Below are 19,740 nucleotides of genomic sequence, written 5' to 3' on the forward strand. Positions count from 1 at the left end.
ATATATACAGAACATTCCACCCTAAAACAACAGAATACTCATTCTTCTCAAGTGCACACGGAACCTTCTCCAGAATAGACCACATACTGGGTCACAAATCAGGACTCAACCGATACCAAAAGACTGAGATTATTCCCTGCATATTCTCAGATCACAATGCTTTGAAACTGGAGCTCAATCACAAGGTAAACTTCAGAAGGAACTCAAACACCTGGAAGCTAAAGGCCACCTTGCTTAAGAATGCTTGGATCAACCAGGAGATCAAAGAAGAACTGAAACAATTCATGGAAACCAAAGAGAATGAAGATACTTCAGTCCAAAACCTATGGGATACAGCAAAGGCGGTCCTAAGGGGGAAATACATAGCCATCCAAGCCTCCCTCAAAAAAATGGAAAAATCCAGAATACACCAGCTGTCTCTACACCTTAAAGAACTGGAGAATCAACAACAAATCAAACCAACTCCACACATAAGAAGGGAAATCATCAAGGTTAGAGCTGAGATCAATGAGGTAGAACCAAAGATACAGTAGAACATATCAATGAAACTAGAAGCTGGTTTTTTGAAAGAATCAATAAGATCAATAAACCATTGGCCACACTAATCCAAAAGAAAATAGAGGAAGCCAAAATTCATAAAATTATGAATGAAAAGGGAGAGATCACAACGAACACCAAGGAAGTAGAAACAATCATCAGAAGTTATTATCAACAGTTATATGCCAATAAGCTTAGCAACCTTGATGAAATGGATGCATTCCTGGAAAGCTATAAACTCCCAAAATTGAACCAGGAAGAAATCGACAACCTGAATAGACTGATATCTAATAACGAGATTGAAGCAGTGATCAAAAACCTCCCAAAAAACAAGAGCCCAGGACCTGACGGATTCCCGTGGGAATTCTACCAAACCTTCAAAGAAGAAATAACACCTATTCTCCTGAAGCTGTTTCAAAAAATTGAAGCAGAAGGAAAACTTCCAGACTCTTTCTATGAAGCCAGCATTACCCTGATCCCCAAACAAGGCAAAGACCCTACCAAAAAGGAGAATATTAGACCAATATCACTGATGAATATGGATGCTAAGATTCTCAACAAGATCCTAGCCAACAGGATCCAACAGCACATTAAAAAGATTATCCACCATGATCAGGTGGGATTCATCCCTGGGCTACAAGGATGGTTCAACATTCGCAAATCAATCAATGTGATACAACAAATTAATATGAGAAGAGAGAAGAACCACATGGTCTTCTCAATTGATGCAGAAAAAGTATTTGACAAAATCCAGCATCCATTCCTGATCAAAACGCTTCAAACTATAGGGATAGAGGGAACATTCCTGAACCTCATCAAATCTATCTATGAAAGACCCACAGCAAAAATCATCCTCAATGGGAAAAAGCTTGCAGCCTTCCCATTGAGATCAGGAACAAGACAAGGATGTCCACTCTCACCACTCTTGTTCAACATAGTATTAGAAGTCCTAGCAACAGCAATCAGACAACAAAGAGAAATAAAAGGTATCCAAATTTACAATGAAGAAGTCAAACTCTCTCTCTTTGCAGATGACATGATTCTTTATATGGAAAACCCAAAAGACTCCAACCCCAAACTACTAGAACTCATACAGCAATTCAGCAACGTGGCAGGATACAAAGTCAATGTGCAGAAATCAGTGGCTTTCTTATACACTAACAATGAAAATACAGAAAGGGAAATCAGAGAATAGATTCCATTTACTATAGCACCAAGAACCATAAGATACCTGAGAATAAACCTAACCAAAGAGGTAAAGGATCTGTACTCGAGGAACTACAGAACACTCATGAAAGAAATTGAAGAAGACACAAAAAGATGGAAGACCATTCCGTGCTCATGGATCGGAAGAATAAATATTGTGAAAATATCTATACTGCCTAGAACAATATATACCTTTAATTCCATTCCGATCAAAATTCTACGGTATTCTTCAAAGAGCTGGAGCAAATAATCCTAAAATTTGTACGGAATCAGAAGAGACCCCGAATCACTAAGGAAATGTTGAAAAACAAAAATAAAGCTGGGGGCATCACGTTACCTGATTTCAAGCTTTACTACAAAGCTGTGATCACCAAGACAGCATGGTACTAGCATAAAAACAGACACATAGACCAGTGGAACAGAGTAGAGAGCCCAGATATGGACCCTCAACTCTATGGTCAATTAATCTTCGACAAAACAGGAAAAAATATACAGTGAAAAAAGACAGTCTATTCAATAAATGGTGCTGGGAAAACTGGACAGCTATATGTAGAAGAATGGAACTCCACCATTCTCTTACACCGTACACAAAGATAAACTCAAAATGGATAAAAGACGTCAACGTGAGACAGGAATCCATCAGAATCCTAGAGGAGAACATAGGCAGTAATCTCTTCGATATCAGCCACAGCAACTTCTTTCAAGATATGTCTCCAAAGACCAAGGAAACAAACGCGAAAATATACTTTTGGGACTTCATCAAAATCAAAAGCTTCTGCACAGGAAAGGAAATAGTCAAAAAAACAAAGAGACAACCCACGGAATGGGAGAAGATATTTGCAAATGACAGTACAGACAAAAGGTTGATATCCAGGATCTATAATGAACTCCTCAAACTCAACACACACGAAACAGGCAAACATATCAAAAAATGGAAAGAAGATATGAACAGACACTTCTCCAATCAAGACATACAAATGGCTAGCAGACACATGAAAAAATGTTCGTCATCACTAGCCCTCAGGGAGATTCAAATTAAAACCACATTGAGATACCACCTTACACCAGTTAGAATGGCCAAAATTAACAAAACAGGAAGCAACATGTATTGGAGAGTATGTGGAGAAAGGGGAACCCTCTTACACTGTTGGTGGGAATGCAAGTTGGTGCAGCCCCTTTGGAGAACAGTGTGGAGATTCCTCAAAAAAATTAAAAATAGAACTTCCCTATGACCCTGGCATTGTACTCCTGGGTATTTACCCCAAAGATACAGATGTCGTGAAAAGAAGAGCCATCTGTACCCCAATGTTTATAGCAGCATGGCCACGGTCGCCAAACTATGGAAAGAACCAAGATGTCCTTCAACGGATGAATGTATAAGGAAGATGTGATCCATATACACTGTGGAGTATTATGCCTCCATCAGAAAGGACGAATACCCAACTTTTGTAGCAACATGGACGGGACTGGAAGAGATTATGCTGAGTGAAATAAGTCAAGCAGAGAGGTCAATTATCATAGGGTTTCACTTATTTGTGGAGCATAACAAATATCATGGAGGACAAGGGGTATTAGAGAGGAGAAGGGAGTTGGGGTAAATTGGAAGGGGAGGTGAATCATGAGAGACTATGGACTCTGAAAATCAATCTGAGGGTTTTGAAGTGGCGGGGGTGTGGGAGGTTGGGATACCAGTTGGTGGGTATTATAGAGGGCATGGATTGCATGGAGAACTGGGTGTGGTGAAAAAAATGATGAATATTCTTTTTCTGAAAATAAATAAATTGAAAAAATTAAACAATTAAAAAATTTTAAAAAATTTTTTTACAAAGGGAAAAGTATAAATGACAAATGGTTGTATCCTCCACTTTTAATTTCTAACCTCTCGACCTAACATAAAATATTTCTGATGTGTGGGAAACTCTTTCTTAAGATGCACGCTATTCCTCATTTCCATCACCCATTTGAATCACAATCCAGCTCCTATAGGAAATGAAATTGTTTTCCTAGATTCTAATCCAGTTGATGATGTTAATGCACACAACACACTCCAGGAAATAACCAGAGTTGTGGGCATTTCCTGTGCATTCTCTGATACACTGCTCAACAGAACAGATCAGAAGGCAAGAAAGTAAGCCACATTTAATAGAGGTCAAGGGAATGTTTTACAAACTCTCATACTTTAAAGTTGAGTCATGATCCTCTCACAAGAACTCAGCAGAGATGATTGCAAACTGCTCACCCCACCAAGGGTCCGAACAAAGATGTTCATTCATAGTTAAACAATTTGCCTCTGATGTAATCATTTTTATCATTCCAGAGACACTATCTGCTTTGGGGTTTTTGTGAGTTTTCTCTGTTTGAGATCAAATTGGCATGCAACATTATATTAATTTCAGAATACAACATAATGATTCAATATATTGCACATATAGGGGTGCCTAGTGGCTCAGTTGGTTAAGTGTCTGCCTTCAGCTCAGGACATGATCCCAAGGGTCCTGGGATTGAGCCCCACATCAGGCTCCCTGCTGGGTGGGGGCCTGGTTCTTCCTCTCCCTCTGGATCTCCCCCTGCCTGTGCTCAATCTTTCTCTCTCTCAATCTCTCTGTCAAATAATTAAATAAAATTATACATATATAGATATAGATATAGATATAGATATATAGATATAGATATAGATATAGATATAGCACATATAATATTTGATGAATTACCAAAATAATTCCAATTAACATCTGCCACTATATAGTTACAAAAAAAAAAAAAACTTTTTCTTGTGGAAAACTTTTTTAAGACTTTATTTGTTTATTTATTTGACAGAGAGAGCGAGAGCACAAGCAGGGGGAGTTGTAGGCAGAGGGAGAGGGAAAAGTAGGTTCCCCGCTGAGCAAGGAGCCTGATGCTGGACTTAATCCCAGACTCCTGGGATCACGAACTGAGCCAAAAGCAGACACTTCACTGATGAAGCTACCCACTGAGTGATGAGCACCACTGAGGATATGACTCAAAATTCTGTCTGTGACCTTAGTAGTATTTTATCTTATGGTACTGAGGTTATGATGGTACTGATCTTATGGTACTTGTGGTACTTATGGTACTTATGGTACTGAAATGGTTGAAACCGTGACATCTATGTTTTCCTTAGAAATTTCACCAATACTTAATTCATAGATGAAAGATATTTTTGTCAAGCAATAATAATGTCCAGGAAGCATCTGGCCCTCGCCCTGCAGGATGTTGATGGCTCCTGGTACACTAAGTGTTAAGAATTTGTTCATGTGGTTTATTATTTGGCAAGAACATTCTCTTCTTCTCCCTTTCATTTTTCTTGAAGAGTAAACCTACATTCTGTTCATCTTGAAATAGTCTACCCAGATATTTGAGAGACTCTCAAATTTTCTCACCTCTGAAACATATTTATCTGACCCTTTTTTGGGTTCCAGACAAGTTGAACAATCCAGATTAAGTTACTGAGGTTCACCGGACCTCATGTTCCACATTTGTTTTAGAGTGATTTTGGACTACTTTATTGCTAAGATCTAACGGTGTTCTTAACTTTTAAATTTGATATTCTAGATAAATAGGATAAATGAGTGTCCCAGAGATCAATGGACAGGGGCTGATCAACATTATTAACTGTTGCATGTAATGAATAACAGAATGTAGGATTCCTAAACCTTGTAATGTTAAGGCTATTATGCACAGCACTTCACTCCAAGAAACAAAAATAGTAGATTCTGGACTCTCTCTACTGCCTATTTCATGGTCACTCCCTGCTTATATCGTCTAGCGGATGAGTTGGCAACTTGGAAGCAAGAAATCAAACAAGTGCTTCAGAATTTTGACTCCTGGGATTTTCCCAAAACTCAGTGCCTCATCCCCTTCTCTTTGGTCTGTTTCTTGTCCATGGACCTGGTCACCGTACTTGAGAACCTGCTCATCATCCTGGCCATCAGCTGTGACTCCTACCTCCACAACCCCATGTACTTCTTCCTCTTCCACTTGTCCTTTGCAACATCAGTTTGTCATCAAATCTGAGGCAGACCCCTCAATGTCACCAAGAGGCAGGAGTGAAGTGGGAAAAAAAGACAAAAATCTTTGCTCTCATAAAGCATAAATCCAGGATCTCAGTTTCTCTGATCACATTATAAGTCCAAACAGACTATATACACTGATGGATAAATTATTTATTTGGTTATTAGCAAGGCTGAACTTTTCTCCATATGTTTATTGAGTGCATTTCCTAACAACTCTGAGTTTGGGTTTCCAGAGTCCTTCAGCTTTTCAGTGGGTGCCTGCTTCCCTACTGCCCCCAGGAAGACTGAATGAATGAATGCTCCCATTCCTCTTCTCCTTTCCTTAAATTTTCCTATTCCTGAGCTTAGTGTTGGGTTTGTACTTCAAAGAATATTATGGGCCACTTCAACTACCTTGGAACTGTTTTTAAATTTTCTCAAAAAAATGTTATTAGTAACAAGGTGTCCCACACGGAGTTCCTTGTGAAGCAGACAATTAGACAATGATTAGCACACAGGATGTATACCAGGCAGTGCTCCTGAAATCAACAACTGGGCAAGGGAAGATGTGTATTAAGGAATTTGGCCTCCTCTAAAGAGAGATTGTCCCAGCTCCCAGGGGTAACTTCCCCCCCCCAGGGGTAACTTTTAAACACTTGAAATTTCCCAGTGATCTGGAGTGATTGACTATTCATGGAGGGCCTCATAGAACACAACTCATAGTTTATGCTAATGAAATGACTCAGGATGAGGGTTGGCCATGCCAAAGAGACCAGGCATGTGAAGAAAATGCTGGAGCTTTGTGGAAAGAGATATCAGCCCAGCCTTAGGAGGGAGGCTGGAAATTGAGCTCAGCCATATAGGCCATATTTCAACTAATCATATCTACATAGCAAAGCCTCAATAAAAATTTTGGACAGTGGAACTCATATGAACTACCTGACTTGTAACAGTCTTTGAGTATTGTCACCGATATTGTCCCAGGAAAAGGTAACGGGTGTGAACTCCAAGGAAGGAAGACAACAAAAGTCTTCACATATGGGATGTTCTAGACCTTGTATTATGTGTATCTTCCTTTGGCTGAATCTAATTTGTATCTTTTTGCTGTAATAAAACTGCAATCATAGTATACTGATTCTTGAGTTCTATGAGTTATTTGAGTTTGTCATCAAATCTGAGGCAGTCCTCTCAATTTGAATCATTCTAGCAAATTATTGAACATGAAACAGTTCCCAAATTTGTATTCAACTGGTCTGATGTGAGAGTGGACCTAGAGACCCCTGAACTTGTGGCTGGTGTGAAAGGGGAGGGCAATCTTGTGGTTGGCAAATTCTTTGCAACAGGAAGAACATTGGAAAAACTCGAGCCAAACTGGAGTCCATCAAAGACCTCCAAAAACCATCAGGTAGCCCTGGAGTTAAAATGATGTCTTAGAGTTGGCTGGAATTGGGGCAAAGGGTATAAATTTTACACCCCCAAATCAAACAGTTATCAGATGTGGGTTGCCCTAGGAAGGACGCATGACCTTGCTGAGGCAGAATCCTATAGTGGTTGATTGCTGAGGGTTGAGAAACACCCAACATTTGAAGCAACATGTCCCTTATTACTGACAGGAGATCTTTGTTGTTGTTGTTGTTGTTTAATATTTTATTTATTTGTTGGACACACAGAGATTACAAGTAGACAGAGAGACAGGCAGATAGAGTAAAGGAAGCAGGCTCCCATCTGAGCAGAGAGCCTGATGTGGGGATAGATCCCAGGACCCTGGGATCATGACCCCAGCTGAAGGCAGATGCTTTAACCCAATGAGCCACCCAGGTGCCCCTGTTGTTGTTTTTAATTGTGGAAAAATGACATAAAATTTATCATCTTAACCATTTTTAAGTGTATAGATCAGTAGTAGTAAGGACATTCACAACCGTCACTACAATCTATCTCTAGAACTTTTCTACCTTCCCAAACTGAAACTGTCCCATTAAACACTAATGCCCCTTTTCTCTACACCGGCTCCTGGCTCCCACCATTCTACTCTCTGTCTCTGTGAATTTGACTACTATATGCCTCTTATATAAATGGAAGTATACAGTATTTGTCCCTTTGTGTCTAGTGATATAATATAACTGGGGAGAAATTAGATGGAGTAGGAAGAACAATCATCAGGAAAATTAAGATCACCTCTGTTCTGGTAGTTTCTCTCCCATCTCTTCCTTGGGAATTGTACACCCCAGTTTTCCTAGGGAAGTTCCAGGAAACTCGATAACTATTTACTCAAACTCAATATTAATAGTGTCTCATTTCAGCTTCAGAAGGAAATTCAATAGTTATCCTATTCACCAAGAAATCTGATCAAGATGGGGCTCTGGGAAGCCGAGTCAGTTGAGCATCTGATACTTTTTTAAATTTATTTTTTATTTTTAGCATAACAGTATTCATTATTTTTGCACCACACCCAGTGCTCCATGCAATTTGTGCCCTCTATAATACCCACCACCTGGTACCCCGACCTCCCACCCCCCCCCGCCCCTTCAAAACCCTCAGATTGCTTTTCAGAGTCCGTAGTCTCTCATGGTTCACCTCCCCTTCCAATTTGCCCCAACTCCCTTCTCCTCTCTATCTCCCCATGTCCTCCATTCTATTTGTTATGCTCCACAAATACCTCAGCTTGGGTCTTGATCTTAGGGTCGTGGGACAATTGCCATGTTGGCCTCCATGCTGGGTATGAAGCCTACTTTTAAAAAATCTGATCAAGATCATTAAGGCACAAAAATGTATTAGATGTTTTGGACCTTAAGGTAGGGAACATTCCTGAACTTCATCAAATCAATCTATGAAAGACCCACAGCAAATATAATCCTCAATGGGAAAAAGCTTGCAGCCTTCCTGCTGAGATCAGGAACAAGACAAGGATGCCCACTTTCACCACTCTTGTTCAACATAGTATTAGAAGTCCTAGCAACAGCAATCAGACAACAAAGAGAAATAAAAGGTATCCAAATTGGCAATGAAGAAGTCAAACTCTCTCTCTTTGCAGATGACATGATTCTTTATATGGAAAACCCAAAAAACTCCACCCCCAAACTACTAGAACTCATAGAGCAATTCAGCAACATGGCAGGATACAAAGTCAATGTACAGAAATCAGTGGCTTTCTTAAGGTAGGATTTAGATCCTCCTAACAAATGTTGGTGGGTGGGGGGCGTGGAATCAGAGGAAAATAACAAGATGGGGCACCTGGGTGTCTCAGCTGTTTACTCTGCCTTTGGCTCAGGTCATGATTTCCAGGTCCTGGGATCAAGCCCCACGATTGGCTCCCACCTCAAGAGGGAGCCTGCTTCACCCTCTGCCTGTCCCCCTGCTTGGGCTGTTTCTCTCGAATGAATAAGTAAAAAAATTTTTTAAAAAGAAAAAAAACGAGAGAGAGAGAGAGTTATGATTATCTTTCAATGATAGAAACAAGACTGCTCGTGACCAAGAGTTTTGGGTAATGCATAAAGAAAATGAGAGGGGTACAGATATAAATAATCCTGCAGGGACTATGATTTAAATGGGGAGTCCAAAATAATCCCCCAATTCCATTAGAGCTATGCTAACAGGAATAGTTGTATAAACAAAATCAGAGATCCATATAGGTATATATGCCATGTGGCTGCAGATTCAGAATTTCGTGTTGTTGTTGACTTTCTGCATTTTTCAGTTCTATGAACCCAGAAAGAATAAAACAAATGCTGATACTAGACTGTTCTGCTGATCACAGTGCCCTCTTGATGCCCTTGTTCCTCAAGCTGTAGATGAAGGGGTTCAGCATAGGGGTGACCACAGTGTACGTCACCGAGGCCACTGCTCCCTTCCTGAGGGAGGAGGAGATGGATGAACTCAGGTACACTCCAACGCCCATTCCATAAAACAAGCAAACAACCAACAGGTGGGAGCTACCTGTAGAAAAGGCTTTGTACTTCCCACCTGTGGATGGGATTCTCAGAATGGAGGAAACAATTCGTATATAAGAACAAAAGATCCCTGAGAGGGGAACACCACCAAAGATGGCTGTGGATGGAGATATCAGAGCAGGTAAGGTGGAAGAGTTGAGGTGCATCACAAAAGAAATGATGAATTTTCACATCTGTGCAGAAGGTAAGTTGGGACACCATCAAAAAATGAATCTGAGTTTCCAAAAGGCTGCGGAAAAATGACATTAGGACCAACAAGCCACAGAGGCATGAGTTCATGATGACTGAATAGTTCAGGGGGTGACAGATGGCCACAAATCGGTCATAGGCCATCACAGCTAGGAGCAGATTGTCCAAACACCCAAACATGAAAAAAAGGACACCTGAGTTAGGCAGCCTGCATAGGTGATAGACTTGCTGTGTGTTTGAATGTTCACCAGCATCTTGGGGATTGTTGTGGTGCTGAAGGCAGTATCAGCCAAGGACAGGTTGGAGAGGAAGAAGTACATGGGCATGTGGAGGTGGGAGTCAGAGCTCATGGCCAGGATGATGAGCAGGTTCCCAAGCAAGGTGACCAGGTACATGGACAGGAACAGCCCAAAGAGAATGGGCTCCAGTTCTGGATCATCTGAGAGGCCCAGGAGAAGGAACTCAGAGATAGCTGTTAGATTCTGTGGTCCCAGGCAGGTGGGACACCTCTCAAAAGAGAACGAGTGTTGAGTAAACAGAACAAGTGTAGAGACACCCAGCTAAATGTGCCTATTTAGTTCAAGAATTTGCACTTCCCGTCGTACATCCCAGTACCTTCAGCAACATTTCTCAATTGTAAACTCTTCTTAGAACTAATTCCTTACTGCTGTCTGAGCTATTTACCTGTTTCTATATATATCCACTATGAAGACACTGGGCCAAGAATGTTAGAGAAACATACAAATATACAAACATAGAAATACCTAGTTATACTCGGCTTCAGAACTCATATTTGTTGCCAGTAAAAACTGAGTTTTCTTGCTTTCCGTGCATGATCCCATTTCCCAGAATTTCAGTTGCCCAAAGACAAACACTGTCATGAATGTGGTAGATATATTTTTCTTTCAGTATTTACATAATATTAGTATTGATTTGTGTATTCATAAACAGTTTTCTTAAATACTTACTTAATACTCTAATAATACACATATTGTTTCCTGAGTTCTCACTTATCGCAACAATGCTTTAAGTGTCTGTGAAGTATATACATCTATTTTAAGCACTTCAGAAGTGGCATAGTATTACCTGAAAGATGAACTTTATTATCTCTTAATTTATTACTACAACATTCACTTTTTTAAAAAAATATTTATTTATTCTGAGACACACAGAGAAAAAGACTACAAGCAGAAGGAGGTAGAGGGAAAAGGAGAAACTTTGGCTGTCTTCACACTGAGCACAGAGACCAATGAGGGGCTCCATCTCAGGAGTCTGAGATCATGACCTCAGCCAAAATCAAGAGTTGGACACTCAACTGACTGAGCCACCCAGGTGTCCCTTATTACAATATTCCTAATAAAAATCTTGTTCCCACCTCCGTATTACACAAATGAGAATTTCTAAAATATATGCATAAAAGATGAGAACATTGTGAAAAATCAATATGTACAATTTTACTATTAATTATCCTTTTGTTTTCTGAATGGAAAGTATAGGAAAAATCAACTTCATGCTTTTATTATCAAGGCATAGAATCAGAAAGATCCCCAAAGTCTGTGTTCCAATGGTCTTTCCATGAAAAACCCACAGTAAAATACCTATCTTGGATAAGGAATAATATTTTTATATTACAGATTTCAAAAATAGGCTGCAAAAATGCATTACTATTCATAGAAAATCTTAAGATCTATAATATTCATGTAGCAAAGACCCCAGTCAACCACTTATCCCAATTCCCTAATTCACAGATGAACTCACAGAATCCCAAGACAAGAAATTGTTGGTGCTGTTTCTTTTTGCTCATCTGGAACTAAAGCATGTTTGAAAAGAAAGCAACCATTCGACACTGGTGGAGTGCACAGAGCCCTGGGATGGGAATCAGACGGAACATGGAGTATATGTCAACATCCCAACCTCTCTGTGCTGTTACCCTCCATCTAGAAATGGGGAGAACATCAACCATATCAAGATACATGTGGCCTCTAAAAGAAGTTTGCACCCAATAAATACTCATTCATGGTTTGTAAATCAGAATTTGCATTATTGCTGGAATAGTGAGTTTATTGGTGGAACCCAATTCTAAGAAAGGTTTAATGACTTTTACTTTATTATATATCTGGTAGAAGCTTATCATGTCCCAGGAAATTCATTCAAGAATGCATGGAAATGCATGGGTGGCTGGGTGACTCCATTGGTTAAGTGTCCAACTCTTGATTTTGGCTCAGGTTATGATCGCAGGTGTGAGAAATCAAGTCTGGCCCACACTGGCTCTCCCTCTCTAAAAAAAAAAAAGAAAGAAAGAAAAAGAGAGGGTCAAAATGGTAAAATGTGTCTCAGTTAAGTACAGTAAGCTTTGCCTCCCTTTCTCTTTTTCATCTTTATGGAAATCTCCAGTAATTTTCAAATGAAGAGTCTATTAAGTGGAAAATGACAGGTCTCTTAGAAAATCTGTGGCATAGACACAGAGAAGCACTGTTTTATATTTCATCTAGATCTGTGAAACATCATTGGAAGGAAGCAAAGCACCCAATGCATGGAACCCATGCTGTCTCTGTCCCATTTCTGAGCACTAAAGAAGGGTCCATTCAATATTTAACAGATACCACTGGTGCTCTTGGAGCCTACACTGTGCCAAGCAAAGCCTAAGCTCTGGGAAATCAGAAATGACTGTGATTCAGTTGCTTCCCTCCAAACACTTAGTATCTACCTGCATAAGGACAAAAAAAAAGTTCTTTCAGGATCTAGGGAAAACTGAACCTTCTGATCACAGGATATTTTAGTTGGAGAGATGGTGCTTAGCCTTGGTAATGACAATAATAACCACAACAATACCTAAAATTTACCATATCCTCACTATATGCATCTACCATATTTAGTCACATGTTCGGTGCTCATCTTAATTCTTGCTCAATACAGTTGTAAGGACTGCTCAAACACATTAAGAACTCGCCCAGTGTCATATGGATGAAAGTAGAGCAGATAAGATTCAAAGGTAAGTGGTAGGTCTCTGAGGTGCAAGAACTGACTTGTTTGTTCTGTTTCCCTGCACTTCATAGTTTAAGCAGAAGTCCAGAGGTCTTTTCCAAAATTGCTAAGATAATCTTGCGACAGTTTTTATCTCCTAAGAATGGAATCTAACATATTGACCCCATATCTCCCTTAGAGATCAAGAGGGCCTAAATTATAGGAATCAGGGAGAATATGGAATATGAAGCAAAATTTGAGAGCTGAGGCAAGAAAGAGAGCTACCCTGAATTGTCATGAGCTGACTCTTTATAATCTCTACCTTTATCTCAGCCATCTTTTCTACAGTTGATGCAGCAGGTGACACTAACTGCTCTCTGGTGTCTTCTAGCAGGAACAGCCAAACAGGAAGAGCACAGGGAGCAGAGGTCTTTGCCTGGAGTAACAGGAAAGAGAGGTGAGACTTGGATAGGCAGGAGAGAATACTGTCTGGGAGCCTGTGAACAGTCTCGCTGTCTGAATTCAAACCTAAATTCATACCCCGTCAAGGATCTGGCAAAATTTTAAAAGCTTCTGTACCCCAATGCTTACAGCAATGGCCACAGTTGCCAAACTGTGGAAAGAACCAAGATGCCCTTCCATGGACAAATGGATAAGGAAGATGTGGTCCATATACACTATGGAGTATTATGCCTCCATCAGAAAGGATGAATACCCAACTTTTGTAGCAACATGGACGGGACTAGAAGAAATTATGCTGAGTGAAATAAGTCAAGCAGAGAGAGTCAATTATCATATGGTTTCACTTATTTATGGAGCATAACAAACAGCATGGAGGACATGGGGAGTTAGAGAGGAGAAGGGAGTTGGGGGAAATTGGAAGGGGAGGTGAACCATGAGAGACTATGGACTCTGACAAACAGTATGAGGGGTTTGAAGTGGTAGGGTGGTGGGAGGTTGGGAGAACCAGGTGGTGGGTATTAGAGAAGGCACGGATTGCATGGAGCACTGGGTGTGGTGCAAAAATAATGAATACTGTTATGCTGAAAATAAATAGAAAATAAATAAAAAATAAATAAATAAATTTTTTAAATTAAAAATATAATAAAAATATTGTTTAAAACTGAAAAAAATTAAAAATTAAAAAAATAAAATCAGGAAGGTAAAAAAAAAATATTTTGTGCTCCTATCCTTAACTCTGAAATGGTCATAATACATGTTGCTGTCTATCCAGGGTGGTAATGCAGATAAAAGTTTACAAACTATGTAGAAAATTCATCTCAGTGTCTGGCACTTGGAGTCCCAAACTAAAGGTTTGCAACATTGTGTTTATTGATATCATTTCCTTCTTCACCATCATCATCACCTTCATGATCATGTGGAGGACTCAGGGAACAGTTAAAAAGGACCTATTTCCTGTTCTGATGGGAAGATGCCCAGGAGAAATAGAACTAGCATGAGACAAAAATAGAAATCTAAATAAGAGTGCTAGGGTCCCTGCCAGAACCAACAACACTAGGTCTTTATAGGGCTTTGCGTTGGACCTTTGCATTTTGTTCCCCTCCTGTCTGGCTATCCCAACTGTCCCAGTGGTCTGATGAGGAGGGAACAATGCTCTTCCTGTCCCTCCTGCATTCAGTCACCCCCACTGTACTTCCTACTCACTGGCCTGTACTGTGAGGAGGATGGTCTGTACTAGAGGAGGATGGAAGCTTGCAGAACTGGCTGCCTCTCCCCTGCCTGGAGCTGCGTGAGGACCGAGGCTTTTTTTCCAGCACTGGCAGGAAGACAGATGCTGGTATGGGTGTCCTCAAGCAGACAGCTCTGGGAGGAGGAGACTCATGTATGGAGCCCACTGACCTGGCACTGAAAACTAAAAGGCTGGAAAGCACAGGCTGATTGTTTACAGTTGAGGGCTCAAAGTGCTTGGCACATAATTAGCCAGATTGGTCCATGTTCTCCCAATCTCTAAGGACTTGCTATTATTAATTGATGGAGAAAAGTGAATGTACTGGGTGGGGGGTTGTATCTAGACCCCCTCCTCTTCTCAGGAAGAAGCAGACTTTTATTCCACTTTTCTGACTTCCAAGTCACTTATCTCATCATAAAAGTCAGACGCATTTTGTTTCAACTACAGAAAGCAACATATGACTTTTATATCTGTATAGCCACTGGCTTAATCATGTATTTTAGAAAGAATTAGGTCTTCTATCCAAGGAATCTTATTGAATTTCTGTTTTCTCAGTTAAAATATATGTCTCTAAGGAAAACTTTCTGTTCTTCTTTCTATACTCCTGGTTTGGGGTTTGGAATTTGTGCATTGGAGATGTATGTTTTTTGCAGTTTTGAGAGATAGCTCAGGGTTAATTATTTTGTTTAGTGATGTATGTGATTATATTAGACAATTGTTTATTTTTACATATTTACCTGGTGACTTGATCACTTGCTTAAATACTTCAGGGTTCTCAGAGATCTATACATTCAAAATGTGGATGATCACAAGGCTTGGCTGAAGATAAACTCAGAGTTTGATTTCTCATTAACTGATGTGAAGAAAACTTCAGTATTTACCCCCATTAAATTGGGTGTGTAAGAAATTGTGCTTATGCATGTGTGCATCAATGGCAGAGGAAATTTTTAGAGAGCCCAAATGACCAAATGACAGTAGTATAGAGGATTGGAGAAGGAGGTGTGAGTGTTGAGATGTTTTAGAATTCTTGAACAGGAGGAAAATCATATTAAACTGAAGTCACTTGACTTCAAGAAGAGCCCATCCAATACTAAGTTCATTGTCAGTGAAGTTGGCAGCCTATTTGACTTAGTGTAAAGACAGAGCAAATTAAACCAGTTATTAGACAGCATTTCCAAAAGCCCAGATTGCTACCTCAGAAACTATATGTAGTATCTATAAAGGAAATACTGGTATGTACATGGGTTCCTGGATGTGTAGCAGGAGACAGAAGGACCCAAAGATGATTGAATCTGAGAGAAGAGAAGACAGCATGGTGACAAAGTAGAATCATAATGAGGGGTGTTACTAGTGAAAGGAAAGATCTCTCCTTTGCTGAGGACATGGTCCTTCACTATCCTTGAGTAATGAATATGAAGGTAAGAGTAAAATTTTCCAAAATGACAGAGGTGACTTAATCTACAGGCACAATTAGAACCACACAGCCACTGGAAATATCACCACTACTTGAAACCTCAACTGTGCACCCTTGACCAAGAGATATCATTACAATCACCTTTTTATCCTGAGCTCACTCTGCAATCTCCCCATCGCATCTCACTTACAATGTAGATTTATTCCCTATATTATGATTGTCAGTCAGAGTTCAATCAAAAAAAGAGAAACTACTTGTTATTTTAGAGAAGGTAATTTTAGCATAGATATGATGAAATGTCTTTGTGAAAGGCACAAAAGAAAAAATACGGTAACAGAGCCATAACTGCAAGTTAGAGTGACAACACCACAGCCAAAGATTCGTGGGGAAAAGATTGGGCATTAGCACACGTGATCTTTATTACAATTATTAGAAGAATTTAAGACAAGCCAGTTGGAAAATCAGAGAAGTGGTTTAAAAATTCCCAGCCCCTACCACAGCATCACAACTTAAAGTATAGAAGGGTAAGTTTGGGGCAGAAAGAAATAGCCTAATTATCCAGCCCAATGAACAAGTTGTAGAGTGTAGCAGGTAAAGACAGGTAAAAAAAATATTACCAAGAATATGAGGGGGAAACCCGCATTGGCTATTGTTATAGAAAACTTTCATATCTCCTCCTTTCGGATCTCTGATCACTTTGAGATGGTCAGGGTTTGACCATGAAGAACAAACACATGCAAGTTATTTTTGGATGGAAGGTCTGATGAAATTCAAGGGTCTTCCACCATGGCTGCACATTAGACTGACCTGGGGTGCTTTAGAAAATTGATCAAGTTATTTTTACTCTCCAGTCCAATTAAATTTTAATTGGTGGTGGTGGAACTCAGGCATGAGGATTTTTAAAGTGTATCAGATGTTTCAAACATGAAGCCAAGATTGAGAACCAGTGACATACATTCTCTCATACAACCTGCATCAACAGATTTGATCAAAGCCAAAGTTTTATGGGAAATAGATGTGACAGTGAAAATGGGTGAGAATATATTTCATTGTTTATTTAAATTCAATTTATTAACATATAATGTTTAATTCATTTTGGAATAGAGGTCAGTGAGTTATCAGTCTTACGTAATTCTCAAAGCTCATTAATTGTGTGCCCTCCTGAATGTCCATCACCCAGTTACCCCATACCTCAAACCCTCCCCTCTAGCAACCCTCAGCTTGTTTCATTTTTTTTAATATTTTATTTATTTGACAGACAGAGATCACAAGTAGAGAGAGAAGCAGACAGAGAGAGAGGAGGAAGCAGGCTCCCTGTTAAGCACAGCACCCAATGTGGGGCTCAATCCCAGGACCCTGGGATCATGACCTGAGCCAAAGGCAGAGGTGTTTTGTTTTGTTTTAAAGATTTTATTTATTTATTTGACAGAGAGAAATCACAAGTAGATGGAGAGGCAAGCAGAGAGAGAGAGAGAGGGAAGCAGGCTCCCTGCTGAGCAGAGAGCCCAATGCGGGACTTGATCCCAGGACCCTGAGATCATGACCTGAGCCGAAGGCAGTGGCTTAACCCACTGAGCCACCCAGGTGCCCCCAAAGGCAGAGGTTTTAATCCACCTAGCAACCCAGGCACCCCAACCCTCAGTTTGTTTCTTATCATTAGGAGTCTCTTATGGTTTGTCCCCTTTCTGACTTAATCTGGTTTGATGGAACTCTTCTATGATCCTCTGTTTTGTTTTTTAAATTCCACATATAAGTGAGATTATATGATAATTGTCTTTCTCTGACTTATTTCACTTAACATAACACCCTCTAGTTCCACCCATATATTTGCAAGTAACAAGATTTTATTTATTTTTTTTCACTATTAACTGGTCTCCAGACTTTATTTGTACTTTGGTTACAAATACAGAAGATTCCACAGGTTTAGTAAGATTCAATAGTGCAGTGATTTTGCCATACATAGGGTCCCAGAATATTCTCTCAATTCCATCAAAGATGTGCCAAGATGAGCAATACTCAGATATGACAAATCAGGAGGAATGGGAACAATGAGCTACCAAAACTATAAGACCAAAAAGGAAGCTTGCCAATTCCATGTTTGGTTTTGCAATCATTTATAATTAACAGACAGAAAAAGGAGTCGAAGACTAGACTGTTCTGTTGAGGAGCCTCTGCAAAGCCCTCTTGACGTCCCCATTCCGCAAGCTGTAGATGAAGGGATTCAGCATGGGAACAACCAAAGCATACATTACTGAGGTCACTGCACCCTTCCTGGGAGAATGTGAGACAGCTGAACTGAGGTACACACCAAGGCCTGTTCCATAAAATAAGCAAACAACCGACAGGTGAGAGCCACAAGTGGAGAAGGCTTTGTTCTTCCCACCTGTGGATGGGACTCTCAGAATGGAGGAAACAATTCGTGTATAAGAACAAAAGATCCCTGAGAGGGGAATACCACCAAAGATGGCACCTATAAAATAAATTATTATGGTGTTGATGGAGGTATCAGAGCAGGCAAGGTGGAAGAGTTGAGGTGCATCACAAAAGAAATGATGAATTTCCACATTTGTGCAGAAGGTGAGTTGGGACACCATAAAAAAATGAATCTGAGATTCCAAAAGGCTGATGAAAAGTGACATCAGGACCAAGAAGCTACAGAGACATGGGCTCATAATGACTGAATAGTTCAGGGGGTGACAAATGGCCACAAACCGGTCATAGGCCATCACAGCCAGGAGCAGATTGTCCAAACACCCAAACAGGAAAAAAAAGGACACCTGAGTTAGGCAGCCTGCATAGGTGATAGACTTGCTGTGTGTTTGAATGTTCACCAGCATCTTGGGGATTGTCGTGGTGCTGAAACCAATATCAGTCAAGGATAGGTTGGAGAGGAAGAAGTACATGGGCATGTGGAGGTGGGAATCAGAACTGACAGCCAGGATGATGAGCAGGTTCCCAAGCAAGGTGACCAGGTACATGGACAGGAAGAGCCCAAAGAGAATGGGCTCCAGTTCTGGATCATCTGAGAGGCCCAGGAGAAGGAACTCTGAGACAGCTGTTAGATTCTGTGGTTCCACGCAGGTGGGACAATTCTCAAAAGAGAAGAGAGTATTGAAAAAAAACAAGTGCAGAGACAGCCAGCTAAATGCACCTATTTTTTTTTAAGTTTAAAAAGATTTTTATTAAAGTGCACTTTACATACAATAAATGCACATATCTTAAGTGTACAATTTGATGAAATTTGACAAATATATACACACATATAACCCATACTGCTATTAAGACAGAACATATTTGTTAACCCACAATCTCTTTTGTGCTCCTTGCCAGCCAATTGGACTGTCGACCCCACCACCTATTTTGATTCAAGCAATTCGCGCTTCCCAGAGTACATCCTATTACCTTGAGCAACATTTATCAATTGTAAACTCTTCTTAGAACTCTTTCCTTACTGGTGTCTGAGCTATTTACCTGTTTCTATTTATACCCACTATGAAGACATTGAGCCAAAGAATATTAAAGAAACATACAAATGTACAAACATAGAAATACTTAGTTATACTTGGCTTCATACTTTGTTGCCAGCAAAAACTGAGTTTTCTTACATTCCCTGCATGATCCCATTCCCCTGCATTTCAGCTACCCAAAGACAAACACTATCATGAATGCGGTAGATTTATTTTCATTTCAATGTTTCCATAATATTAGTATTGATTTATGCATCCATAAACAGTTTTCTTAAAAACTTATTTAATTCTACAATAATACACATATTGTTTC

The 19,740-nt window shown here is 39.9% G+C and overlaps 1 protein-coding gene and 1 pseudogene across 1 annotated transcript; both read right to left on the reverse strand.

Moving 5' to 3' along the window:
* Positions 1–9,504: 9,504 nt before the first annotated feature.
* LOC116571888 lies at positions 9,505–10,401 on the reverse strand (annotated as a pseudogene).
* A 7,706-nt stretch (positions 10,402–18,107) lies between these two features.
* LOC116571859 (olfactory receptor 18-like) lies at positions 18,108–19,091 on the reverse strand. Its single transcript, XM_032310301.1, has one exon. The coding sequence runs from the start codon at positions 18,936–18,938 to the stop codon at positions 18,108–18,110; it is 831 nt and encodes a 276-aa protein (XP_032166192.1). The 5' UTR covers positions 18,939–19,091.
* Positions 19,092–19,740: the final 649 nt, after the last annotated feature.

Source organism: Mustela erminea, chromosome 1, assembly GCF_009829155.1.
Source record: "Mustela erminea isolate mMusErm1 chromosome 1, mMusErm1.Pri, whole genome shotgun sequence".
In the NCBI taxonomy this organism is placed as follows: domain Eukaryota; kingdom Metazoa; phylum Chordata; class Mammalia; order Carnivora; family Mustelidae; genus Mustela; species Mustela erminea.

What these genes read in the sequence shown, in the direction of transcription:
- LOC116571859 (XM_032310301.1), bottom strand. Translation starts at nt 18,938, where the DNA reads ATGTACCTGGTCACCTTGCTTGGGAACCTGCTCATCATCCTGGCTGTC.